Source organism: Hypanus sabinus, unplaced genomic scaffold (assembly GCF_030144855.1).
Source record: "Hypanus sabinus isolate sHypSab1 unplaced genomic scaffold, sHypSab1.hap1 scaffold_1523, whole genome shotgun sequence".
Taxonomy (NCBI): Eukaryota; Metazoa; Chordata; class Chondrichthyes; order Myliobatiformes; family Dasyatidae; genus Hypanus; species Hypanus sabinus.
The window spans coordinates 24,364-51,881 of record NW_026779599.1 but is presented as its reverse complement, the minus strand read 5'-3'; the positions used below and the strand labels follow the sequence as shown (position 1 = coordinate 51,881).

Here is a 27,518-nt window from a genome sequence, read left to right as displayed (position 1 = left end):
CATAGCAAACTCATCTTTATTGATTAAGACACTAATAAAATTGATGCAGATATTAATTAAAAAAGCGCCCATGAGCTGGAAACCAAAGAGAGCAATGGAGGAGATGCACTGTTACTGAAGACGCCTTACATTTCTGGGCTTCGGATAGCTGTTCACTCACATGATGTGTTTCCGGTTCACCTGTGCAGTTCCAATCATACACTCGTTCACCTAGACAAGGATGCATACCAGAAGAGACGGTGAAATATTCCTGCTCCCCCACTAAGTGGACATTGACATTCAAGTTTAACGGGAAGATGGAGATATGGGGAGGTTAAAAACACGACAGGGTTTCCCCAAACAGGAGAGGTTAGAAACTCTGCACCTTTAACCCTGGTCAGACCAGCTCATCACGTTTCAAACTGAACGATGCAGTGAGCCACCTGGAGATCAGCCCCTCAGATATCCGCAGAGGCGACAGTGATGTGGTGCACTTGCTGATGTGAAACTTCAGTAATCTGCTGAGCCATCCTGTCGTCCAACCCAAATGCCGACGGAAGCTCCCAGATCTGTGTACCAGTCCCAGTGTACTGAAACATTACAGCCCACGGTAGGGTAGTAATGATTGCAGACCAGAGTGTTGGAGGTCAGAATTCGATCCTGGTGTCCTCTGTAAGCACATTCCTGTCTGCTTCCTGTGACCGTGTGGGCTCTGGGTTCCTCTCAGTCCAAAGGTGATCCAGTTAATCAGTAATTTTATGCTGTCCTATGTTTAGGCCAGGGTTAAATTGGTGTGTTGCTAGGCAGCACACTTTATGGGCTGAAAGGATACGTTCTGTGCTGGATGAAAAGTCACCACACCTTCCTCAGACAGACATTTATTTTGAGATAACAGCATGGGAACAGGCCTTTCTGACTTAACAAACCCACGTCACTCGTGCCCAAATAACCCGGTAATCCATTTGCCTTTGGACTGTGGGAGGAAATCAGAGCACCCAGAGGAAACCCACACAGGGAAAACAAACGTAAAAGCTCCTTACAGAGAGCTGTGAGAAATGAACTGGTGTTGCTAGTGCTCCAATAGAGTTACGGTAACCATGACACTAGTGTCACCTCGAATACCTTCCCCCACCTCACTGTAATAGTGTTACGGTAACCACGACACTAGTGTCACATCGAATACCTTCCCCCACCTCACTGTAATAGTGTTACGGTAACCATGACACTAGTGTCACCTCGAATACCTTCCCCCACCTCACTGTAACAGTGTTACGGTAACCATGACACCAGTGTCACCTCGAATACCCTCCCCCACCTCACTGTAATAGTGTTAGGGTAACCATGACACAAGCGTCACCTCGAATACCTTCCCCCACCTCACTGTAATAGTGTTACGGTAACCACGACACAAGCGTCACCTCGAATACCTTCCCCCACCTCACTGTAATAGTGTTACAGTAACCATAACACAACTGTCACCTCGAATACCTTCCCCCACCTCACTGTAATAGTGTTACGGTAACCATGACACTAGTGTCACCTCGAATACCTTCCCCCACCTCACTGTAATAGTGTTATGGTAACCATGACATGACTGTCACCTCGAATACCTTCCCCCACCTCACTGTAATAGTGTTACGGTAACCACGACACGACTGTCACCTCGAATACCTTCCCCCACCTCACTGTAATAGTGTTACGGTAACCATGACACGACTGTCACCTCGAATACCTCTCCCCCCACCTCACTGTAATAGTGTCACGGTAACCATAACAGACTGTCACCTCGAATACCTTCCCCCACCCCACTGTAATAGTGTCACGGTAACCATAACACGACTGTCACCTCGAATACCTTCCCCCACCTCACTGTAATAGTGTTACGGTAACCATGACACTAGTGTCACCTCGAATACCTTCCCCCACCTCACTGTAATAGTGTTATGGTAACCATGACATGACTGTCACCTCGAATACCTTCCCCCACCTCACTGTAATAGTGTTACGGTAACCACGACACTAGTGTCACCTCGAATACCTTCCCCCACCTCACTGTAATAGTGTTACGGTAACCATGACACGACTGTCACCTCGAATACCTTCCCCCACCTCACTGTAATAGTGTTACGGTAACCATGACACTAGTGTCACCTCGAATACCTTCCCCCACCTCACTGTAATAGTGTTATGGTAACCATGACATGACTGTCACCTCGAATACCTTCCCCCACCTCACTGTAATAGTGTTACGGTAACCACGACACGACTGTCACCTCGAATACCTTCCCCCACCTCACTGTAATAGTGTTACGGTAACCATGACACGACTGTCACCTCGAATACCTCTCCCCCCACCTCACTGTAATAGTGTCACGGTAACCATAACACGACTGTCACCTCGAATACCTTCCCCCACCCCACTGTAATAGTGTCACGGTAACCATAACACGACTGTCACCTCGAATACCTTCCCCCACCTCACTGTAATAGTGTTACGGTAACCACGACACTAGTGTCACATCAAATACCTTCCCCCACCTCACTGTAATAGTGTTACGGTAACCATGACACGACTGTCACCTCGAATACCTCTCCCTCCACCTCACTGTAATAGTGTTATGGTAACCACGACACTAGTGTCACCTCGAATACCTTCCCCCACCTCACTGTAATAGTGTTACAGTAACCATGACACTAGTGTCACCTCGAATACCTTCCCCCACGTCACTGTAATAGTGTTACGGTAACCACGACACTAGTGTCACATCAAATACCTTCCCCCACCTCACTGTAATAGTGTTACGGTAACCATGACACGACTGTCACCTCGAATACCTCTCCCTCCACCTCACTGTAATAGTGTTACGGTAACCACGACACCAGTGTCACCGCGAATACTTCCCACCCGCCCACCCCACTATAAGTGTTGCGGTAACCACGACACAAGTGTCACCTCGAATACCTTCCCCCACCTCACTGTAATAGTGTTACGGTAACCACGACACAAGTGTCACCTCGAATATCTCCCTCTACCCCACTGTAATAGTTACGGTAACCATGACACCAGTGTCACCGCGAATACTTCCCACCCACCCACCCCACTATAAGTGTTACGGTAACCACAACACTAGTGGCACCTCGAATACCTCCCTCTACCCCACTGTGTTATGGTAACCCCACGACACTAGCGTCACCTTGGACACCTTTCCCCCAACCCCATTGTAACACTGCACAGTTGCCTGAATCAGATTCATATTCACCATGATCTTTTCACACACTCTGGATTAATCACACCATGCACAGTCGTTCAGAATCAGATTCACCACGATCCTTTCCACACTCTCTGGATTAACCTTAAGTCAGAGCTCCCCAAATTCCAACAATATGTGGACTTTGCAACGAGGGGGGAGAACGCGTTGGACCTGGTTTACACGAACATCCTCGACGCGTACCGGGCAGAGCCCCGCCCCCACCTCGGATACTCAGACCACATCTCTGTTAGGTTAATCCCAGCATACAGACCGCTGGTCCAGGCCAGTTCAGAAGCAGGTGAAGACCTGGCCAGCAGGAGCCATCTCTGCTCTTCAAGACTGCTTTGGGCACACTGACTGGTTCAGGGAGGCTGCCACCAATGGCGACTCTACCAACTTAGAGGAGTACACAGCATCAGTGACCAGCGACATCAGCAAGTGCATCGATGATGTTCCTCTGTCCAAGACCATCACTATACGTGCCAACCAGAAGCCATGGATGACCGCGGAGGAGCGTGAGCTGCTGAGGTCCCGCAACTCCGCCTTCAGAGCAGGCGACAAGGCAGCTCTAACAACAGCAAGGGCCAAACTGTCCCGAGCCATCAGAGAGGCAAAGCATGCACACGCCCAGCAAATCCACAGTCACTTCCAGGACAGCGGTGACATGCGGCGCATGTGAAAGGGCATCCAGGACATCACCAATTACAAGACAACATCACCTCTGTGCAGGTGATGCCTCCCTCCCAGATGCACTGAATAACTTCTACGCTCAGTTTGAGGTGGAAAATGACGTGGCTGCGAGGAAGTCCACCCCTCCTGCGAATGACCAGGTGCTGTGTCTCTCCGTGGCCGATGTGAGAAGAACCCTGTGCAGGGTCAACCCACGGAAAGGCTGCTGGACCAGACAACATCCCTGGTAGAGTGCTCAGAGGATGTGCAGACCAGCTAGCAGATGTTCTCACCGACATCTTCAACATCTCCCTGATCAGCACCACCGTTCCAACGTGCTTCAAGGCCGCCACCATCGTCCCCGTGCCAAAGAAATCTTCAGTGTCCTGCCTAAATGACTACCGTCCTGTTGCACTCACATTTATCATCATGAAGTGTTTCGAGAGGCTCTTCATGAGGCATATCAAGACCCTGCTGCCCCCCTCACTGGACCCCCTGCAGTTTGCATACCGTCCCAACCGCTCAACAGACAACACCATTGCCACCACCCCCCACCTGGCCCTAACCCACTGGATAAAAAAGACACATACGTTTGAATGCTGTTCATAGATTACAGTTCAGCATTCAACACAATCATCCCTCAGAAACTGATTGGAAAGCTGAACCTACTGGGCCTGAACACCTCCCTCTGCAACTGGATCCTAGACTTCCTGACTGGGAGACCTCAGTCAGTCCGGATCGGGAGCAGCATCTCCAACACCATCACACTGAGCACGGGGGCTCCCCAGGACTGTGTGCTCAGTCCACTGCTGTTCACTCTGCTGACCCACGACTGTGTGCTCAGTCCACTGCTGTTCTCTCTGCTGACCCACGACTGTGTGCTCAGTCCACTGCTGTTCACTCTGCTGACCCATGACTGTGTGCTCAGTCCACTGCTGTTCACTCTGCTGACCCACGACTGTGTGCTCAGTCCACTGCTGTTCTCTCTGCTGACCCACGACTGTGTGCTCAGTCCACTGCTGTTCACTCTGCTGACCCACGACTGTGTGCTCAGTCCACTGCTGTTCACTCTGCTGACCCACGACTGTGTGCTCAGTCCACTGCTGTTCACTCTGCTGACCCACGACTGTGTGCTCAGTCCACTGCTGTTCACTCTGCTGACCCACGACTGTGTGCTCAGTCCACTGCTGTTCACTCTGCTGACCCACGACTGTGTGCTCAGTCCACTGCTGTTCACTCTGCTGACCCACGACTGTGTGCTCAGTCCACTGCTGTTCACTCTGCTGACCCACGACTGTGTGCTCAGTCCACTGCTGTTCACTCTGCTGACCCACGACTGTGTGCTCAGTCCACTGCTGTTCACTCTGCTGACCCACGACTGTGTGCTCAGTCCACTGCTGTTCACTCTGCTGACCCACGACTGTGTGCTCAGTCCACTGCTGTTCACTCTGCTGACCCATGACTGTGCTGCAACACACAGCTCGAACCACATCATCAAGTTCGCCGATGACACGACCGTGGTGGGTCTCATCAGCAAGAACAATGAGTCAGCTTACAGAGAGGAGGTGCAGCAGCTAACGGACTGGTGCAGAGCCAACAACCTGTCTCTGAATGTGAACAAAACAAAAGAGATGGTTGTTGACTTCAGGAGGGCACGGAGCGACCACTCCCCGCTAAACATTGACGGCTCCTCGGTAGAGATCGTTAACAGCACCAAATTTCTTGGTGTTCACCTGATGGCGAATCTCACCTGGTCCCTCAACACCAGCTCCATAGCAAAGAAAGCCCAGCAGCATCTCTTCTTTCTGCGAAGGCTGAGGAAAGTCCATCTCCCACCCCCCATCCTCATCACGTTCTACAGGGGTTGTATTGAGAGCATCCTGAGCAGCTGCATCGCTGCCTGGTTCAGAAATTACACCATCTCAGATCGCAAGACCCTGCAGTGGATAGCGAAGTCAGCTGAGATCATTATGAAGGACCCCATGCACCCCTCATACAATCTCTGCTCCCTCCTGCTGTCTGGGAAAAGGCTCCGAAGCATTCGGGCTCTCACGACCAGACTATGTAATAGTTTCTTCGCCCAAGCTATCAGACTCCTCAATACCCGAAACCTGGACTGACACCTTGCCCTATTGTCCTGTATTATTTATTGTAATGCCTGCACTGTTTTTGTGCACTTTATGTAGTAGGTCTTTAGTTCAGTGTAGCTTTCTATGTGTTGTTTTTTCTTATTACGTAGTTCAGTCTAGTTTTTTGTACTGTGTCATGTAACACCAGGGTCCTGAAAAATGTTGACCCATTTTTACTATGCACTGTACCAGCAGTTATGGTCGAAATGACAATAAAAGTGACTTGACTTGACTAATCACACCGTGCACAATCGTTCAGAATCAGATTCACCATAATCTTTTCCACACTACCTGGATTAATCACACCGTGTACAGTTGCCCGAATCAGATTCACCACGATCATTTTCACACTCTCTTGAGTAATCACATTGTTCACAGCCATCAGATTCATATTTACCATGATCTTTTCCACACTCTCTCTGGATTAATCACACCGTGCACAATCGTTCAGAATCAGATTCACAATCCTTTCTACACTCTCTCGGATTAATATCGTTCACAGTTGTTCAGAACCAGATTCATGATCTTTTCTACACTCTCTCTCAGATTAATCACATCATGCACAGTCTTTTGGAATCAGATTCACCACCATCTTTTCTACACTCTCTCTGGATTAAACGCCGTGCACAGTCGTTCAGAATCAGATTCACCACCATCTTTTCTACACTCTCTCTGGATTAAACGCCGTGCACAGTCTTTTGGAATCAGATTCACCACCATCTTTTCTACACTCTCTCTGGATTAAACGCCGTGCACAGTCTTTTGGAATCAGATTCACCACCATCTTTTCTACACTCTCTCTGGATTAAACGCCGTGCACAGTCGTTCAGAATCAGATTCACCACCATCTTTTCTACACTCTCTCTGGATTAAACGCCGTGCACAGTCGTTCAGAATCAGATTCACCACCATCTTTTCTACACTCTCTCTGGATTAAACGCCGTGCACAGTCGTTCAGAATCAGATTCACCACCATCTTTTCTACACTCTCTCTGGATTAAACGCCGTGCACAGTCTTTTGGAATCAGATTCACCACCATCTTTTCTACACTCTCTCTGGATTAAACGCCGTGCACAGTCTTTTGGAATCAGATTCACCACCATCTTTTCTACACTCTCTCTGGATTAAACGCCGTGCACAGTCGTTCAGAATCAGATTCACCACCATCTTTTCTACACTCTCTCTGGATTAAACGCCGTGCACAGTCGTTCAGAATCAGATTCACCACCATCTTTTCTACACTCTCTCTGGATTAAACGCCGTGCACAGTCGTTCAGAATCAGATTCACCACCATCTTTTCTACACTCTCTCTGGATTAAACGCCGTGCACAGTCTTTTGAAATCAGATTCACCACCATCTTTTCTACACTCTCTCTGGATTAAACGCCGTGCACAGTCTTTTGGAATCAGATTCACCACCATCTTTTCTACACTCTCTCTGGATTAAACGCCGTGCACAGTCGTTCAGAATCAGATTCACCACCATCTTTTCTACACTCTCTCTGGATTAAACGCCGTGCACAGTCTTTTGGAATCAGATTCACCACCATCTTTTTCACACTTTTGGGTTTGGTCACAAAGAAACATATGTTTTCTATAGCACAATACAGGCCTGTCGGCCAACAATTCTGTGCTGAACATGTACTTACTTAGAAATTACCTAGTGTTACCCATTTTTCTAAGCTCCATGTACCTATCCAGCAGCCTCTTAAAACACCCTATCGTATCTGCCTCCACCACTGTTGCCGGCAGCCTTGACACTCTATGTAAAAAACTTACCCTTGACATCTCCTCTGTACCTATTTCAAAGCACCTTAAATCTCGTGTTAGCCATTTCAGCCCTGGGAAAAAGCCTCTCATCATCTCTATCAGGTCACCTCTCATCCTCCTTCACTCCAAGGAGAAAAGGCAGACTTCACTCAACCGATTCTCATAAGGCATGCTCCCCAATCCAGGCAACATCCTTGTAAATCTCCTCTGCAGCCTTTCTCAAGTTTCCACGTCATTCCTGTAGCGAGGTGACCAGAACTGAGCACATTGTGCACAGTAGTTCTGCTGTGGAGCACAATATCAAGTACGAAAGCTGGGATATCAACATATTGAACTGCCAGCTCCTGTGCTCAGTGCCCTGACTGATCAGAAACACATTCCTGTACCCCTGCAACTCCCAATGTCATCAGTTTGTCAGAGTTAAATGTGCTGCTCCAGGGAGCACTCTATCCTTACCCTCTGTAATGAGTCAACCTATAGCCAGGGTAGTGGGTAACTTATCTTTTAATTATTTCTTACTTCTCATTTAATACGTGTATATCTGTGCACTGTGACACTGCCAGTTCCTTTGGGAACAATGAAGTATTGATCTTTAGCCCATACTCCTGTTCACCCAGATCATGTTGTAGCCCTGGTAACCTTCATCACTGTCCGCACCTTACCAATTGTGGTATCGTCCACAGACCTCACCAAGCTGAGAATAGTTAGCCTACCTGACAGGCAAAGCGCAAGGCATTCAGTGATTCACTGAAATTTTCCTCCAGAGGAGACACATTCACGAACATCAGCCTGCAAGATACATGTTCCAATTACAATCCAATTCAGATCTGAGACAGTTACATAATGCTAGATTTTCAGGGTGTTCTGGAGAAGTTTGGATAATGGGCACTTGGCAAGAGCCAATTTAAAAATAAGTGAGGTGTCCAGCGTTCGAGTGGAGCAGCTTGAGACAGCAAGAAGAGGCGGAGGCCAGGTTGAGATTCCTGTCAGATTTCTCGTTCTTTGTCTAATCAGAATGGATCCGAGCTCTGTGATGTGCTCTTTATGGCAGATCTGTAAGGCATCAAGGGTATAAAGATCCTGACGAGCGTTACTACAGGAGTTATACAAGGCAAGCAAAGAGGGGAATGTTGCAATAATCCTGGGGGATTTCAATATGCAGATAGATTGGGAAAATCAGGTTGGTGCTGGATGCAAAGAAAGTGCCTACGAATGGCTTTTTGAGTCCACCAGGGGTTCAGCCAGCTGGATTAGGTGTTGTCCAATTACCTGGATTTGACCAGGAAACTGAAGCAACCCTTTGGAAGCAGCGATCACAGAATTCACCCTGCCATGTGAGAGAGAAGCACTTTTTTATTATTATTATTATTTTTATTCTTTCTTACTTCTGTTCTAACATTTGTAATCTACCATGACACTCTAATTTCCTTTGCGATCAATAACTTACCGATCTATCTGTCTAAAGTGAAATGCTTCAATATTGCAGTGGAGTGTAGGATATTACAGCAGCTGGAGAGAGGAGCTTGTTTGGAAGGGGACACTGGCAGGAATGACGGCAGAGCAGCAACGGCTGGAATTTCTGGGAGCAATTCGGAAGGCACAGGATATATACATCCCAAAGATGAAGAAGGATTCTAAAGAAAGATGACACAACCGTGGCTGACATGGGGAGTCGATGTTAACATAAAAGCCAAAGACAGGGCACATCAAGTAGAGTATCAAAGAGGATTCCAAAGGTTTTTCAAATATATAGTGTAAAAGAGAGGCAAGAGTGGATATCAGGCCACTGGAAATGATGCTGAAGATGGGGCCCGGGAAATGGTAGATTAACTGGATAAGTATTTTGTATCAGTCTTGACTGTGTCTGAGGTGTCGGGGGCAGAAGTAAGTGCAGTTGCCATGACTAGGGAGAAGGAGCTTCGGAAGCTGAAGATCAGGAGGTAGGTGCGTCACCTGGTGAACTACATATACCTGTCTGGACACCCCACCCCCACCCCGAGCCCTGACTGCTCCACAGGGTGGCTGGAATCACTAAATTCAAGAAATCCGGATACAAAGCACAGGAATACAGGGAGCTTTTTCAGATTGACTGCTTTTTTTTTTACATTGTACGTCAATGATTTGGATGATGGAGCTGCTAGCTTTGTGAGCAAGTTTGCGGAAGATGGGAGGAAGATGTGTAGTGTTGAGGAAACAGAAGGACTTAGACAACTTTGGAGAATGGGCAAAGAAACAGCAGATTTAATACAGTGACGGGAAGGAAGGGCACTTTGGTGTGAGGAATAAAGGCATAGGGTGAGAAAATTCAAAAATCCGAGGTGCAAAGAGCTTGAGTGTCCCCATGCAGGATTCCCTGGAGGTTAATTTGCAGGCCGAGTCTGTGGTGAGGAAGGCAAATGCAATGACGGTGAGGCCTCACTTGGAGTATCATGATCAGTTTCAGGCCCCTGATTGCAGAAAAGATGTGCTACTGATGTTGGAGAGGATTCAGAGGAGTGTCTGGGCCTGTATTCACTGGAATTCAGAGAATGAGGGAGGGGGAACCCTATCAAATATCGAAAGGCCTGGATAGAGTGGATGTGAAAAAGGACCTGTTATGGGGGACTCGAAGACCAGAGGACAGAGGGACATCCATTTAGAGCAGAGATTCTTTAGCTAGAGGGTGGTAAATTTGTGGAATTCATTGCCACGGGCAGCTGCGGAGGCTGGGTCATTGGGTGTACTCAAGGCGGAGACTGAAAGATCCTTGATTAGTCAGGATGTCGGTGATTACGGGGAGAAGGCCAGGGAACGGTGTTAAGAGGAAAATGGAGCAGCCATGATGTAGAGCTGCGTTGTGTTTCTATCTCGCATTGGTTCAACAGCTGAAAGTTATGGTATATATTGCTACCAACAATATTGATTAAAAAAAAAGGAGGCCCTTAATAGAGGGTATAGAGAGTTAGGCAGTAAGCTGAAAAGTAGGATTTTCAGGGTAGTAATCTCCGGATTGCTCCCTGCCCCACGTGTCAGCGAGGATGATTTGGCTGGTGAATGCGTGGCAGAAGAACCAGTGGCGGGGGTTTGGATTTATATATCATCAAGATTTCTTCTGGGGAAGATACAGCCCGAAGGACAGGTTACAGCTGAAGACCAATATCCTTGTGGGCCGGTTTGCTGGGGAAGGTGTAAACTAACTTGACAGGAAGATGGGAACTGGAATAATAGGTCAGAGGCTGGGAAAACTGGTGTTGACGTGGATACAGTGTGCAGTGAGACTAAGGCAGGTGATTGCACTGAAGTGAGAAGGGTGATATCTGGGTGGGTGTGGCCGTCACAGAAAATCAGTGGGTGATCTGAAGTGAGAAGGGTGATGTCTGGGTGGGTCAGTACATGGAATTACAAGATTGTGGCCGTCACAGAGAATCAGTGGGTGATCTGAAGTGAGAAGGGTGATGTCTGGGTGGGTGTGGCCGTCACAGAGAATCAGTGGGTGATCTGAAGTGAGAAGGGTGATGTCTGGGTGGGTCAGTACATGGAACTACAAGATTGTGGCCGTCACAGAGAATCAGTGGGTGATCTGAAGTGAGAAGGGTGATGTCTGGGTGGGTGTGGCCGTCACAGAGAATCAGTGGGTGATCTGAAGTGAGAAGGGTGATGTCTGGGTGGGTGTGGCTGTCACAGAGAATCAGTGGGTGATCTGAAGTGAGAAGGGTGATGTCTGGGTGGGTGTGGCCATCACAGAGAATCAGTGGGTGATCTGAAGTGAGAAGGGTGATGTCTGGGTGGGTGTGGCCGTCACAGAGAATCAGTGGGTGATCTGAAGTGAGAAGGGTGATGTCTGGGTGGGTATGGCCATCACAGAGAATCAGTGGGTGATCTGAAGTGAGAAGGGTGATGTCTGGGTGGGTGTGGCCGTCACAGAGAATCAGTGGGTGATCTGAAGTGAGAAGGGTGATGTCTGGGTGGGTGTGGCCGTCACAGAGATTCAGTGGGAGATCTGAAGTGAGAAGGGTGATGTCTGGGTGGGTGTGGCCGTCACAGAGAAAAGCGCAGACCCTTAATCCTTATCAAAAGGGTTTAGTAGCCATCATTTATAAGATGATCATGAACTTACAGTTAGATGTATCAGAAAAAATTAAGAAGGAATGGCAAGAAGAGTTGCATTGTCCTATATCTACTGAGCAATGGGAAAAATTTTTATTATTGGTAAATTCGTCCTCCATTTGTGCTAAACATGCCCTAATACAATTTAAGGTTGTACATAGAGCTCATATGTCTAAGGATAAACTGGCTCAATTTTATTCTCATCTTAACTCAACCTGTGATAGATGTCATTCTGATGTTGCTTCATTGACTCATATGTTCTGGTCTTGTCCTTGTTTACAAAATTATTGGAAAGATATTTTCAGTATTATTTCAAGAGTTTTAAATATTAATTTCCAATCACATCCTCTTACTGCAATTTTCAGTTTACCAATGACGGATAATAATCGTTTATCCGCTTCATCTCAACGAATGATTGCATTTGTTACATTAATGGCTAGAAGATCTATTTTATTGAATTGGAAAGAAATTAATCCAACTGTATTTCAGTGGTTTTCTCAAACTATCTCTTGTTTGAGTTTAGAAAAAATTAGAAGTGTGGTTTTTGATCCTTCAGTTAAATTTCAAGAAACTTGGAGACCTTTTATTCAACATTTTCACATGAGTTGAATTGTCTTTTCCTAAACCTTATTTATATTATCCTTAATCAATTGGATGGAGGTTCGGAGTTACTGGCACTACTGTATATGTACTTAATATTATTCAATGGCCCATGTTGGTTAGTGGTTTGTTTTCTCTCTTTTTTTGGGGTTTTTTTTTCTCTTTTTACTTCTTTGTTCATTAATGTTCTGAGTTTGAGAGGTTATATATTTTTATTATTATACATCTGAATGTCTATTTAAACTATTAATTATGTACTCTCAAACATTTTGTATTCATGTTTCATTTATGTTTGTTTAAAACTAATAAAAAGATTTAAAAAGAAAGAAAGAAAAGCGCAGGAATGGCTGCTGGATGTTCCAGGCTTTGGATGCTTCATATGTAAAGGGAGGGAGGTAGTACCACAGCCGCAGAAACGGAGTATTCTCTAGACCACCCAACAGCAACAGGGACACTGAGAAACAGATGACACGGTGGTCATGTGCAACTTCAATTTCCCTAATACAAATGGTGGAAAAGGTTCAGATGGGGCAGAGTTTGCTAGGACTCCTGACACAATACGTAGACAGGCCGATGAGAGGAGAGGCCATTCTGGACCTGGTACCAGGCAATGAAGTACACGGGACATCCAAACTCTCAGTGGGTGCAAGTCACTGGGCACTGGAGAGGGATAGGAGCCGATGGCATGGGGAAGTATTTAATCGGCATCGGGGATTAGACAGCAACCTGTGAGCATAAATTGGAAAAAGATGCACCCAGGGAAACGTGGAGGCTCACAGCAACACACACAAAATGCTGGAGGAACTCAGCAGGTCAGGCAGCATCTATGGAAATGAATCAATAATTGATGTTTCGGAATACCTTATTTTATCAGGACTGGAAAGGAAGGGGCAAAAGCCAGAATAAGATGGGGGGGGAAGGGAAAGACAGTGGGTGGAGAAGGGGGATGAAGTTGGGAGGTGACAGGTGGCTAAAGGAGAAGGAATCTGACAGGACAGGATAGTGGACCACGGGAGGAAAGGAAGGAAGGGAGCACCAGAGCGAGGTGAGAGACAGGTGAGGAGAAGAGGTAAGAAAGAATAGTGAGGGGAGAAATGATTAGAAATGAGAGAAACAAAAGATAGAGCAAGGAGTTTCTGCTCCATCCCAAAGAGGGTATGGTCTGACTTGTCAGAATGAGAATGGGATTGGAATTAAAATGGTTTCCATTCGGGAAATCCTGCTTGATGCTCAACAAAACTCTCCCCCAATCTGTGACAACTCTTACAATGTATGTGGAGGCTGTTGAGGGAGCTCCAGGGTGTTCTGAATAGGTTTGTCCTATTGAGGCAGGGAAAGGATGGTAGGGTGAAGAGTCATAGTTGACAAGAGATGTGAACCATCTTGTCAAGAGGAAGAAGGAGCTTACTCACAGTTTAGGAAGCAAGAAGAGGGCCTCAGAAGTTTAGGAAAAGGGTCTTAGAGAGTTGCAGTGTAGCCAGGAAGGAGTTTGAGAATGGAGTTAGATAGAAGGAAACATGACAAGACGGATTAAAGAAAATGCCAAGGCGTTCTACACGTACATGAAGAGCAAGGTGAATAAAGTGAGGTGAACCCGGTCAGGTATAGACGAGATCCTGCAGTTTGAGGAGGAAGGAGAGGACCTTAATGAATACTTTCACCAGTTACAGAGTAGAATAGCTCGAGCTGGAACTTTTAAAAAACATTTGGATAGATGTCCCTGGCCCTGGACAGAGGGAGAGATATCCCCGAGATGGAACAGGATATACCCCATAGGAATTGGGGGGGGGGGGGGGGGGAAGAGATGTCTCTGGACAGGATATACCCCAGGGGAATCGAGGGGGGAATTGTCTCTGGACAGGATATACCACAGGGGAAATGGGGGGGGGGGGGGGGGAGAAATGTCTCTCGACAGTATATACCCCAGGGGAAACGAGGGGGGAATTGTCTATGGGCAGGATATACCCCATAGGAATTGAGGGAGGAGATATCTCTGGACAGGATATACCCCAGGGGAAACGAGGGGGGAAATGTCTCTCGACAGGATATACCCCAGGGGAAACGAGGGGGGAATTGCCTCTGGACAGGATATACCCCAGGGGAAACGAGGGGAGAATTGTCTCTGGACAGGAATTACCCCAGGGGAAATGAGGGGGGTGGGGAATTGTGTCTGGACAGGATATACCCCAGGGGAAACGAGGGGGGGGGGGGGAGAGAAACGTCTCTGAACAGGATATACCCCAGGGGAAATGAGAGGGGAGATGTCTCTGGACAGGATATACCCCAGGGGAAATGAGGGGGGAAATGTCTCTGGACAGGATATACCCCAGGGGAAACAAGAGGGGAGATGTCTCTGGACAGGATATACCCCAGGGGAAACGAGAGGGGAGATGTCTCTGGACAGGATATACCCGAGGGGAAACGAGGGGGGAATTGTTTCTCGACAGGATATACCCCAGGGGAAACGAGAGGGGAGATGTCTCTGGACAGGATATACCCCAGGGGAAACGAGGGGGGAATTGTCTCTGGACAGGAAATACCCCAGGGGAAACGAGGGGGGAATTGTCTCTCGACAGGATATACCCCAGGGGAAACGAGAAGGGAGATGTCTCTGGACAGGAAATACCCCAGGGGAAACGAGGGGGGAATTGTCTCTCGACAGGATATACCCCAGGGGAAACGAGAGGGGAGATGTCTCTGGACAGGATATACCCCAGGGGAAACGAGGGGGGAAATGACTCTGGACAGGATATACCCGAGGGGAAACGAGAGGGGAGATGTCTCTGGACAGGATATACACCAGGGGAAACGAGGGGGGGAAATGACTCTGGACAGGATATACCCGAGGGGAAACGAGAGGGGAGATGTCTCTGGACAGGATATACACCAGGGGAAACGAGGGGGGAATTGACTCTGGACAGGATATACCCCAGGGGAACGAGGGGGAAATGTCTCTGGACAGGATATACACCAGGGGAAACGAGGGGGGAAATGACTCTGGACAGGATATACCCCAGGGGAAACGAGGGGGGAAATGTTTTTGGGCAGGACATACCCAATAGGAAACGAGAGGAGAGATTGCTGTACCTTTGCCAATGACTTAGCGTCTCCACTGGTCACAGTAGTATACGACTGTACTAGCTGATTGCAGGGTGGCAAGTCCTTGTTTTAGAAATTTTGTTGCAGAAATTTAATAAAGATACTCCTGGAAATTATAGACCAATGAATCCTGTGACAGCAGTGGACAGACTCATCTTGGAGAGTAGGTTTACCAGGACTTGTAGAAGGATTTCAGGTTGTAGCTCAGTTTGAAACGCTCAGGGATGAAGTTAGAGCTATGGATATGGTGTAATCGGATTCAGTTCTCAGAAGTCCTGAGGCATGGGACCCAGGGAAACTAGGTGTAATGCTTGCTGCCTGGATTTCAGTGACCAGTCATTTCTCTGGGACTCCTTTTTATTGACTTTGCATCAGGAAGTGGGCTAGCAAATTTGTAGATGAGATTTGTAGAAAGTTGGTTGAGGGTGTTGTAGGTTACAACAGGATATTGACAGAATGAAAAGCTGGGCTGAGACATGGCAGATGGCGATTTCCTCTGGACATTTGAATTTGCCGGGTCAGTGGCAGGGTTTGTAGCATGTGGAGCAACAGTGGGACTCGGCCGTCACAGGTGCAAAGAGGGTAGCAACTTACACCTTGGAGTTGCCTCCCAAACTGTTCTGCAGGAGATAGGTCAGCTTGCTGCTCCGGTAGGGAATGTGCGACTCCTGCAAAACACAAGTAGTGGGAAGGGGTGTCAGTAAATTCATCCACAATACACACCAAATTAATGGCAGCACAGTCCAGCTGGGAGAACACACCACACTCCTGCAAGTAGACAATCCCTGCTGCCACAGACTGACCCTCCACACCCCGAACTGTCCTGTCAGAGTCCACAGGGAGCGAATGTGCTGACCCTAACACACCACACTCCTGCTACAGTCTACTTAGCTTGCACAAATGCTCCATGACCCAGGCCCAGCAGAATCATCCATTGTCCCAGCCTCGGGCAGCAACAGCACAGTATCTGGAAACAGAGTTTAAACAGGCGGCAACACACTATCGAACAGCGAGTATAATTGGAACAGATCGCTAAACTCCCACACAGAGAGTTAGATAGAGCTCTAATAGATAGCGGGGTCAAGGGATATGGGGAGAGGGCAGGAACGGGGTACTGAATGTGTATGATCAGCCATGATCACAGTGAATGGCGGTGCTGGCTAGAAGGGCCGAATGGCCTACTCCTGCACCTACTGTCTATTGTCACACAAGCTAAGGAGTTGCTGTGACCTTGGAACATCGGTACACTGGAGGATCAGGCCCTTCACCCACAATGTTGTGCCAAACCCATTAAATTAGTAATCAAAGGGCCATCTAAACTAATCCCCTCTGCCTACACAATCTCCATATCCCTCACATTCATGTGCATATCTAAATGTCTCTTAAAAGTCTAAACACAGGAGATTGCACAGGGGCTAGAAACGCAGAGCAGCACTTAGTTAAACATAAAATGTTTCGGCCTCTCCCACCACCCAGACAGCACTCTCCAGTCTGTGTAAAAAATGCCGCTCACATCTCCTTTCAAATTCCGTCCCTAACCTACAATGCATGCCCTCTGGATTAGGCATTTCAACCCTGGGAAAACCATACTGTCTGTCCACTCCATCTACGCCTCTCTTAATCCTATTGGATCCCCCTCCCCCCTTCACCTCCGTCACTCCAGCGTTGCTGGAAATGCCCTGAAATCCAGCCAGCACCCTGGTAAAGCTCGCCTGCACCCTCTGGAACACTAGGAAAGGGGAAAGGGAGAAGGAAATGCTCCAGACTGGACGGGAGAACCCACTGTCGTGCTGAGCCTTACCTTGTTGGACAGCGACATGAAAACACGTCCAAGGCAGGACAGGCTTGTGTTGATTGCCAGAGCCTCGCGCAGACGTTCGCCTTTTGACTGAGATTTAGCCAGGCGCTCACTGCCTGCCAAGTCCACGAGACACAGGGTTGCTAAGAAAATGTAAAACACAGCAGAGTGAGCAGAAGATCCATCGCTACACGTCGCCCGGGGCAGCTCCACGTGGAGACAGATCACTTGAATAGCGTGAGCGGGGAAATGCCGGGAGGTACCCAGTCAGTCAGGATGAGAAATGGCCCCGCTTCATCTACCAAGCCCTCCTTCCTCGATGGTTTCCAGCCAGGGTGGACGAGGCCGTAATTGCAACATGAGAAGAACAGGATACAGAGCTGGCCAAGTAGGATTAAGTACGTCACAGGCTGTGGACTGAGGAGGAGCAACTAATTCATCAGGATCAGTGTTGTGGGTAATTCCACATACCCAGCATTATAGAGCAGCAACACTGGACACAGTAATTTGCTCGTTTTTGCACTCGCACTGGTTCCGTCTCATTGCCGGAGAAGACAGATTTAAGGAGTGCTCAGTTCTGGTTGTCTTGTTACTAGGAAGGACGTGGAAGCTTTAGAGAAGATGCAGAGGAGATTTACCAGGATTAGAGAGCATCTTTTCTGAGGTAACTGAGCTTTGACTTGCGACCAATTCAGGCATCAGAAATTTGAGAGGAGATTTGACCGAGTGGAAAGAGGCAGTGTCGGACAGCGACCAATTAGCGTTTGGGATTGGTTAGCAGGAGCAAATTAAAGGGAAGCTGAGGCAAGTGCAGCGGCTACCACCTGAGTGGACAGAGATAGAGTGGTAGTCCATGAAGAGAAGCTTCAGTCAGAGAAAGCTAAAAAACAGAAAAGCTCAAGGGTCCCTGACAACTGTATCCAGCTGCAGCTTCTATCAATCCATGTCAAGCAGCGGGAGCTGGATGAATAGGACATGCAGAGAAGGCAATTACACCCAAGCTGCAGGACACAGCAAACTGGGTGACAGTCAGCGAGGGAAAGGGGCTAAAGTCATTCTCCTCAACAGATAAATCACTTTGGATACTGCCAGGGCGAGATGACCAAACAGAGAACTGTCACTGTGGTCGGGTCTCTGGCACTGAGGCTGCCGCTGTGACTCAGGAGGGAAGGAGGAGAAGAGGAGAGCTGTGGTAATAGGGGATTCATTAGTTACGAGAACGGACAGGAAGATCTGTGGGCAATAAAGAGATTCCCAGGTGGTATATTGCCTCCCAGGTGCCAAGATCTAAGATATCTTGGACTGAGTCTTCAGCATTCTGAAATAGGAGGCAGAACAGCCGGAGATCGTGGTTAAAGTGACACAGGTAGGCCGAGTGACGAGATTCTGCAGAGGGAGTTAGGTGCTAAGTTAAAGGGCAGGACCTCCGGAACAGCCGGAGATTGTGGTTAAAGTGACACAGGTAGGCCGAGTGACGAGATTCTGCAGAGGGAGTTTGGTGCTAAGTTAAAGGATAGGACCTCCGGAACAGCCGGAGATCGTGGTTAAAGTGACACAGGTAGGCCGAGTGACGAGATTCTGCAGAGGGAGTTAGGTGCTAAGTTAAAGGGCAGGACCTCCGGAACAGCCGGAGATCGTGGTTAAAGTGACACAGGTAGGCCGAGTGACGAGATTCTGCAGAGGGAGTTAGGTGCTAAGTTAAAGGATAGGACCTCCGGAACAGCCGGAGATCGTGGTCCATGTGGATACCAATCACCTGAGTAGGACAAGTGTAAAGTGTAAGGTGAGAAGTTAAAGTTGAAACATCTTCACTCAGAGGGTCATGAGAGTGTGGAATGAACTGCCAGCACAAGTGGTACATGTGAGCTCAATTTCAATGATAAAAGAAGTTTGTATAGGTACATGTGTGGTAGAGATATGGGAGGGTGATACACCTGAAGCAGGTCGATGGGAGTAGGCAGTGTGAATGGTTTTGGCATGGACTAGATGGGCCGAAGGGCCTGTTTCTGTGCTGTACTTCTCTGTGACAGTAAGATAGGTTTAACAAGCTTGGGATTTACTCTTTGGAGTGAAGCATGTTGAGAGGGGACTTGAGAGAGGTGTATCAGATGATAAGAGGTATAGATCGAGTGAACAGCCAGAGACTTTGACTGATACGATGCCACATAATTGCAAGATGCTTGGGGGAAAAGTATTGGGGGAGGGAGAATGTCAGCGGTAAATTGTTTAAATACAGAGTGGTTGGTGCATGGAACACACTGCCGGGGTGATGGTAGAGACAGATACGTTAGGGGCATTTAAGTAGATAAGCACACGGATGAAAGAAAAAGGGAGGGCGATGTGAGAGGGGAGGTGCAGATTAGTTTTAGAGTTGGTTAAAATGGAAATTATTATCATATTTTTTGGGACTGCCCTGTTATCAAAAACTATTGGAGGGGGATACACAATGCCCTACAAGACATCTTTAAATGTGAAATACCCTTAGAGAGTAAGACCATATATTTTGGGTATATACCTCAAGAATGGTTGAAAAGAGATAAATATTTAATGAATATACTGCTGGTGGCTGGGAAAAAAAACTCTTACTAGGAAATGGTTATCACAGGAGAGCCCAACTTTAAATGCATGGATGGAAATTACAATGGACATTTACAAAATGGAGAAGATAACAGCATCTGTTAATCATAAGCTGGAACAATTTAATTCATTCTGGGAAAAATGGTTTAACTACATAATGCCTCATAGGCCTGATTTTATTCCCACAAATCAATGAATCTGTTGTAAAAAGATCACTCCCTACTTGTACATAGTTTTCTCCTTTTGCTTGTTTTTTCTCTCCACTCTTTTCTATAAGTGTATACTTCAGATAAATACTTTGTGGAGACTTGTGATATATATGATTATATGATGTACAATGTCTGAAATACATCCTATGGAAATGTTTGTTTGATGATGAACTTCAATAAAAAAATAAAATAAAAAGCTGGCTCAACATTGTGGGCTGAATAATGCAGCAGCTGCTTCCAGCGCGGGAAATAGATCGTGCGTTACTCTGTAGTGTGATCAGCTACATTCAGAGTGGGATAAGTAACTGAGCAAGTAATGGAAAGGACTGGGAGAAACAAGAATCTCACAATGAAAGACAGTGGAATCTGACCACTACGGCCTGGAAAACAAAAATGACAGCAGCCACCATCCATCAGAATTCAAAGACAGATGGTTTGACTGAACCATCCATCGGAACTCAGTGACAGATGGTTTGACTGAACCATCCATCGGAACGAGGTGACAGATGGTTTGACTGAACCATCCATCGGAACGAGGTGACAGATGGTTTGACTGAACCATCCATCGGAACGAGGTGACAGATGGTTTGACTGAACCATCCATCGGAACGAGGTGACAGATGGTTTGACTGAACCATCCATCGGAACGAGGTGACAGATGGTTTGACTGAACCATCCATCGGAACGAGGTGACAGATGGTTTGGCTGAACCATCCATCGGAACGAGGTGACAGATGGTTTGGCTGAACCATCCATCGGAACGAGGTGACAGATGGTTTGACTGAACCATCCATCGGAACGAGGTGACAGATGGTTTGGCTGAACCATCCATCGGAACGAGGTGACAGATGGTTTGGCTGAACCATCCATCGGAACGAGGTGACAGATGGTTTGGCTGAACCATCCATCGGAACGAGGTGACAGATGGTTTGGCTGAACCATCCATCGGAACGAGGTGACAGATGGTTTGACTGAACCATCCATCGGAACTCAGTGACAGATGGTTTGACTGAACCATCCATCGGAATTCAACGACAGATGGTTTGACTGAACCATCCATCGGAATTCAACGACAGATGGTTTGGCTGAACCATCCGTCGGAACTCAGTGACAGATGGTTTGACTGAACCATCCATCAGAACTCAGTGACAGATGGTTTGGCTGAAGCCACGCACATTGGGGTAGGTACTCACATGTGCATTGCAGACCGTGGGCAGAATCCGTCCCTTCTACGTGCAGCTGGAAGACGCTGTGGCTTCGCGAAGAGTGATCATTCATTGCGGTTTTTGCCACTGATCGGTTAGCTTTTGCAATGGCAATCAGTTTGTAGACCTGCGGGGAGAGCAAAGAGCACCCTCACACCAGAATCCATCCACCCACCCCACTACATCAGTCTCACCATGGAGGTGTTGAACGTGCAGAGAGTACGAAGAGGCTATTGACCTCCTAAGAGGAGCAGACAGCCCCAATAGTCATTAATGTTGGTACCATGGAACAGCAAATGAAGCATTAAGTCAACCAAATGATGACTTTATATTCTTCATGCCAATTCCCAAGAATGACTCTGTAGAACTGATTAAGATGTCCAAATTTAGAATAATACAATTTCAATGGGGTCCTTCACCCCATTCTGCTGTGTTCACCTGTGACCCTATTCCAGTCAATTTATTGATCATGGGTGAACCAGAAGCAACGTACAAGGGGGTAGAGATACAGTGTGGTTAGGCCCTTCTGGCCTTTTGAGCCACGCTGCTTTACCAGCCCCCCCCCACCCCCAACAACCCCAGTTAGACCCAACCTAATCATGGGACAAGTTACAATGACCAATTAACCCACCTAGAACGTGTTTGAACTGTGGCAGGCAACTGGAGAAGCCCCACTCAATTCCACGGGAGGGCGTGCAGAATGGGGCTGGAAATGGGCTGCAATAGTGTCGCGTTCATTGCTGCAGTTTAATATTTGGGGGCAGTGACCAGAGCAGCTGCAGACATGGACAGCCCGACAATGTTAAACGCTTGCGACCAGTTCTAGACAACACCCTATCTGTTCTCTGATGGAGAAAGGATAGAACACACAACGTGTCTCTGGACGGAAGGTAGGGATACGTACCTCTTCCTGTGTCTCAACACCCACGTACTTGAGGTTTGTCACGTGGAGCTGCTGATTGGTGCTGCTCAGTTGCTTGATCTCATACTCAACATTCTTCTCCGGTTTTCTGACCAACAGGTCACGGATCGTTTCATTGTAGATCTCCAGAAAGCTGACAGTGAACTTGTACTGAAACCAACAGACAGTACTCACAAGTCCATTAATAATCTAATCATTCACAGGACACTGCAGGACAGAAACAGGCCCAAGTAGTAATCTGTCTCGTCCCATCGACCAGGCAGGGCTCTTCATATCCCTCATCCACATACCGATCTAAACTTCTCGCACACGCATTGCCATCTTGCTCCACACTCTGAGTGACAAACACGCTGCGTCTAAACAGCCCGAACCCATGATCTCAGGATGTAGTCCCAAGTGAAGGAAAGCCTCTGCTGCGTCTTGTTAACTTAAGAGTTTATCTGAAACCTGGCACCTTTCTGTGCTGAGGAACCTTGAACCTGATCTTTCTCACTCCTTGGACAGTGAGGGTGAGGTCACCATCTCTACCCTCCTGTTTCAGACACCATCTGTGTGTGTGTGTGTGTGTGTGTGTGTGGGGGAGGGGGGGGGGGGGTTGGAGGTCACACAGTCCGGGGAGGGGTTTGGAGGCCACACAGTCCGGGGAGGGGTTTGGAGGCCACACAGACCGGGGAGGGGTTTGGAGGCCACACAGACCGGGGAGGGGTTTGGAGGACACACAGTCCGGGGAGGGGTTTGGAGGACACACAGTCCGGGGAGGGGTTTGGAGGCCACACAGTCCGGGGAGGAGTTTGGAGGTCACACAGTCCGGGGAAGGGTTTGGAGGTCACACAGTCTGGGGAAGGGTTTGGAGGTCACACAGTCTGGGGAAGGGTTTGGAGGTCACACAGTCTGGGGAAGGGTTTGGAGGTCACACAGTCTGGGGAAGGGGTTTGGAGGTCACACAGTCTGGGGAAGGGTTTGGAGGTCACACAGTCTGGGGAGGGGTTTGGAGGTCACACAGTCTGGGGAGGGGTTTGGAGGTCACACAGTCTGGGGAGGGGTTTGGAGGTCACACAGTCTGGGGAGGGGTTTGGAGGTCACACAGTCTGGGGAGGGGTTTGGAGGTCACACAGTCTGGGGAAGGGTTTGGAGGTCACACAGTCTGGGGAGGGGTTTGGAGGTCACACAGTCTGGGGAGGGGTTTGGAGGTCACACAGTCTGGGGAGGGGTTTGGAGGTCACACAGTCTGGGGAAGGGTTTGGAGGTCACACAGTCTGGGGAGGGGTTTGGAGGTCACACAGTCTGGGGAGGGGTTTGGAGGTCACACAGTCTGGGGAGGGGTTTGGAGGTCACACAGTCTGGGGAGGGGTTTGGAGGTCACACAGTCTGGGGAGGGGTTTGGAGGTCACACAGTCTGGGGAGGGGTTTGGAGGTCACACAGTCTGGGGAGGGGTTTGGAGGTCACACAGTCTGGGGAAGAGTTTGGAGGTCACACAGTATGGGGAAGGGTTTGGAGGTCACACAGTCTGGGGAGGGGAGGTTGCCTTACATTTATCAGAGTTCGAATCCCTCCGCTGTTGACGTCAATTAGAAGTCGTCTCAGTAACTCTACTTGGTTTATCACACCTCCGTGTGGTCAATGGACCCAATAACCACTCTCTGCTAATCTGTCACTATCCCACGCTTTATACCACCAGGCAATGTCCGACCCCTCTTGTGTGGACCATGTTAAAATCCTCATTCTTCTACATCAAACATTGCCCTCAGGAATTTGTTGCCTCTCCAAGCACAGGGTCTATAACCAAAAAGCTCTGCTAACCATCTTTGATTCGTAGTTCCAATGCCAAGTGTGGATTGATCCTCCCTCAATACCTTCCTTAGTTTTCATCTCACAGGCCTAGAATCACCTGGCTCACCCCAGAACCAGATTAGTTGCCCTCCAGTCACCAGCACCTCAGTTGAATACAAGCACACGGACAGGATGGGTATGAAGGGCAATGGCCTGGGTAAAGGCTGATGGGACAAGCATGGATTAGATGGGCCTTGTTTCTGTGCTGTAGTGTTCTCTGACCCTGAAATTTCCTTCAGCTTCTGACTCCCGGGGATTTAATCCACTGAGATATTAAATCTCTTTTCAATTTTTCACTGTAGTTGTAAACATGGATCAGCACAGTGTTCACCCACAATGTTGTGCTGACCTTTAAACCACTCCAAGATCAAGCTAACCTTTCCTCCCCACGTAACCCTCCCTTTTTCTATCATTCAGATACCCCATCTCAAAAGCCACTAATGTATTTACCTCTACCAGCACCTCTGGCATAGCATTCTACACACTCACCACTTTGTATAACAACTTATCTCTGACGTCCCAGCTCTGAAACACCCCCTCTAATTAGCCATTGCCACCCTGGGGAAAAGCCTCTGGCTGTCCACTCATCTAAGCATAACCCAGAAATATGTCTGAAACCCTAAAGTCTTTATGAATTGATAACGTTTGTAAAATGGAATGTGGCAAAGTGGAAACTGCTTTGCAGCTCATTCAAGATGGATACGAGATTATTTAGGAATACAATTAGGGATGGAACAACCTCAAAGGCGTGTAATTGATGGAATTACTGTACTCTCATTACTGTATTCTGTGCAAAGGGATCTGGGGGTCCTGGTGCAGGAAACACAAAAAGTTAGTATGCGAGTGCAGCAGGTGGTCAAGAAGGCCAATGGAATGCTGGCTTTTATTGCTAGGGGGATGGAGTATAAGAACAGGGAGGTCTTACTGCAGTTGTACCGGGTATTGGTGAGACCACACCTGGAGTACTGTGTGCAGTTCTGGTGTCCATATTTAAGAAAGGACATACTGGCTCTCGAGGCAGTGCAGAGAAGGTTCACTAGGTTAATTCCGGGGATGGGTGGGTTGATGTATGATGAGAGGTTGAGTAGATTGGGACTCTACTCATTGGAGTTCCGAAGAATGAGAGGCGATCTTATTGAAACATATAAGATTGTGAAGGGGCTTGATCGGGTGGATGCAGGGAGAATGTTCCCAATGATGGGTGAAACTAGGATTAGGGGGCATAATCTTAAAATAAGGGGATGCCGTTCCAGGACTGAGATGAGGAGAAATTTCTTCACTCAGAGGGTAGTGGGGCTGTGGAATTTACTGCCCCAGAGAGCTGTGGAAGCTACTACACTCAATAAATTCAAAACGGAGATAGATATTTTCCTGGATAAAAATGGCATTAGGGGATACGGTGAGCGAGCAGGTAAGTGGACATGAGGCTAGGTTTAGATCAGCCATGTGATCTCCTGGACCAGTTTTCGATAGCCTGGATGGGTTGGAGAGGAGTTTTCCAGATTTTTTCTCCTCCATTGGCAAATTGTTTTTTTTTCCCCCCCTGGGTGATCACATGGGTTTGGGCGGGATGAATAATAAAATAAAATAGGTGGAATGGTGCCCTGTTGGTTGGCACAGTTGCCTTGTGGGATTCGGTGAAAACTAGAGTTAAGATTGGATCAGCCATGATCTTGTTGAATGGCGGAGCAGGCTTGAGGGGCTGATTGGCCTACTCCTATCTCTTATGTTGTAAACATAAGAATTATCTGTTTTGAGCTGTAAGCTACCTACCAATGACTTCCTTTTCAAGTAATAAATGAGCATATCATTCGTGTTTGTTGTCTGCTACTGTAAAGTAGCTAAAAAGACCTATTTAGCTGAAAAATGGTGAACATAGGGAGACGCATGCCAACTCACCATCCACCCCATGCTCTCCAGTTTGTGTGCAGTGGTGAAGAGCTGATGGACAGCGCGTGGGATCATCCCCCTCGTGTCCTGTGTGAAGTTATCGGGTCCCTCCATCGTATAGGTCTTGCCACTGCCCGTTTGACCATAGGCAAAGATGCACACGTTGTATCCGTCTAGGGCAGACTGAGTGAGAAAGACGGACATGGTTACAGCGGGGCAAGTAGTCAGACTAAGTCTATCACAGATGGTCCAAGCCTGGCTGTGAAAGGAGGACACGGCTCGTAAAAACACAGAACTGTGGAAACGCCAACAGAGAGAGGAAGGCATATGAAGTCATGAGGTGAAAGGGCAAGTTACGGGCTGTCAGGACAGAGCTGCTATGCCTATGCCACAGTAGGCATGACTAGTTTAAGAAGAAATAATGAGACAGATACAAAACCATTCTGTCATTATCTTGGGCACACAACTCTGGCACCAATTACAGAATTCCAAATCAGATTGGAAACCTATTCCACCTTCAATGAAATTCATGCAGACCATCATAACTACGTGGCATCACTGAACCTGGAACAAACTCCAAACCTTCATTTGTTATAGACACTCAGTGGACACCATTATTTATTATTATTTTTATTTACAGATTATAGTGCAGAACAGGCCCTTTCCTCAACAAGTTGTGCCGCACAGCAACCGACCTATTTAACACTAACCTAACCACAAGAGAATTTACAATGATAAGTTAACCCTTACTAACCAGTATGATTTTGTACCATGGGGAAACTGGAGCAGCCAGAGGAAACCCAGGTGGTCATGGGGGACATGCAAACTCCTTACAGATGGAGGCGGAATTGAACGTCCCGAGCTGTGATGGTGTCGCGCTAACAATGACTCTACCGCGGCAGCTAGCACGATGCTGTTACAGCTCAGGGCTCTACGGTACACCTCCTTGTTGATCAGCCAATCATGAAAGCATGCAAGCCTGGTCAGGAAGTTCACACCAGATGTCAGAAATGGGAAAAAATGTGATCTAAGTGACTTAAGAATGATTGCTGGTGCCAGATGGGTAGGTCTCACACCGGCACCGAGGAGCGCGGTAGAACAGAGGGAGCTGGGAATACAGGTCCATCATTCATTGAAAGTGGCGTCGCGGGTTGTAAAGGAAACTTTTGGCACATTGGTCAAAGTATGGAATACAGGAGATGGGATATACGTTGAAGTTGTTTAAGACATTGGTGAGGCCTAATTTGCAGTATTGTGTGCAGCTTGGTCACCTATCGACAGGAAAGATGTGTAGGATTCTCAGTACCAGTAACTGTGGTGTTAACTATTCAGGCTAACAAAATGGCTGCTCTGTATTGTTATAATGAAATGGCTTCTCTGTAACGTTACTTAATGCTGTAATGGGTTTCTGTGTCGGGAATGTTTGGGTTATGACTGCAGATAAGGGGGGAACTAACCAATGGAGAATTGTTATGCTATCTTGTATGTGTGATCTGAGCGG

General features: G+C 47.7%; 1 protein-coding gene across 1 annotated transcript; it reads right to left on the bottom strand.

Annotated features, from left to right (window-relative positions):
* LOC132387102 (carboxy-terminal kinesin 2-like) lies at nucleotides 1-26,221 on the bottom strand. Its single transcript, XM_059959453.1, has 7 exons — nucleotides 26,027-26,221; nucleotides 22,279-22,446; nucleotides 21,363-21,501; nucleotides 17,387-17,526; nucleotides 16,180-16,253; nucleotides 8,514-8,589; nucleotides 1-210 (listed from the first exon to the last, which is right to left on the bottom strand). The coding sequence occupies exons 1-7, from the start codon at nucleotides 26,219-26,221 to the stop codon at nucleotides 157-159; spliced, it is 846 nt and encodes a 281-aa protein (XP_059815436.1). The 3' UTR covers nucleotides 1-156.
* Nucleotides 26,222-27,518: the final 1,297 nt, after the last annotated feature.

Coding starts and splice junctions, on each gene's coding strand:
- LOC132387102 (XM_059959453.1), bottom strand. CDS start 26,221: ATGTCCGTCTTTCTCACTCAGTCTGCCCTAGACGGATACAACGTGTGC. Junction 8,590..16,179: donor TTGGGAGGCAACTCCAAGGT/GTAAGTTGCTAC, acceptor TGTATCTTGCAG/GCTGATGTTCGTGAATGTGT. Junction 211..8,513: donor CCTTGCGCTTTGCCTGTCAG/GTAGGCTAACTA, acceptor ATCCTTGTCTAG/GTGAACGAGTGTATGATTGG.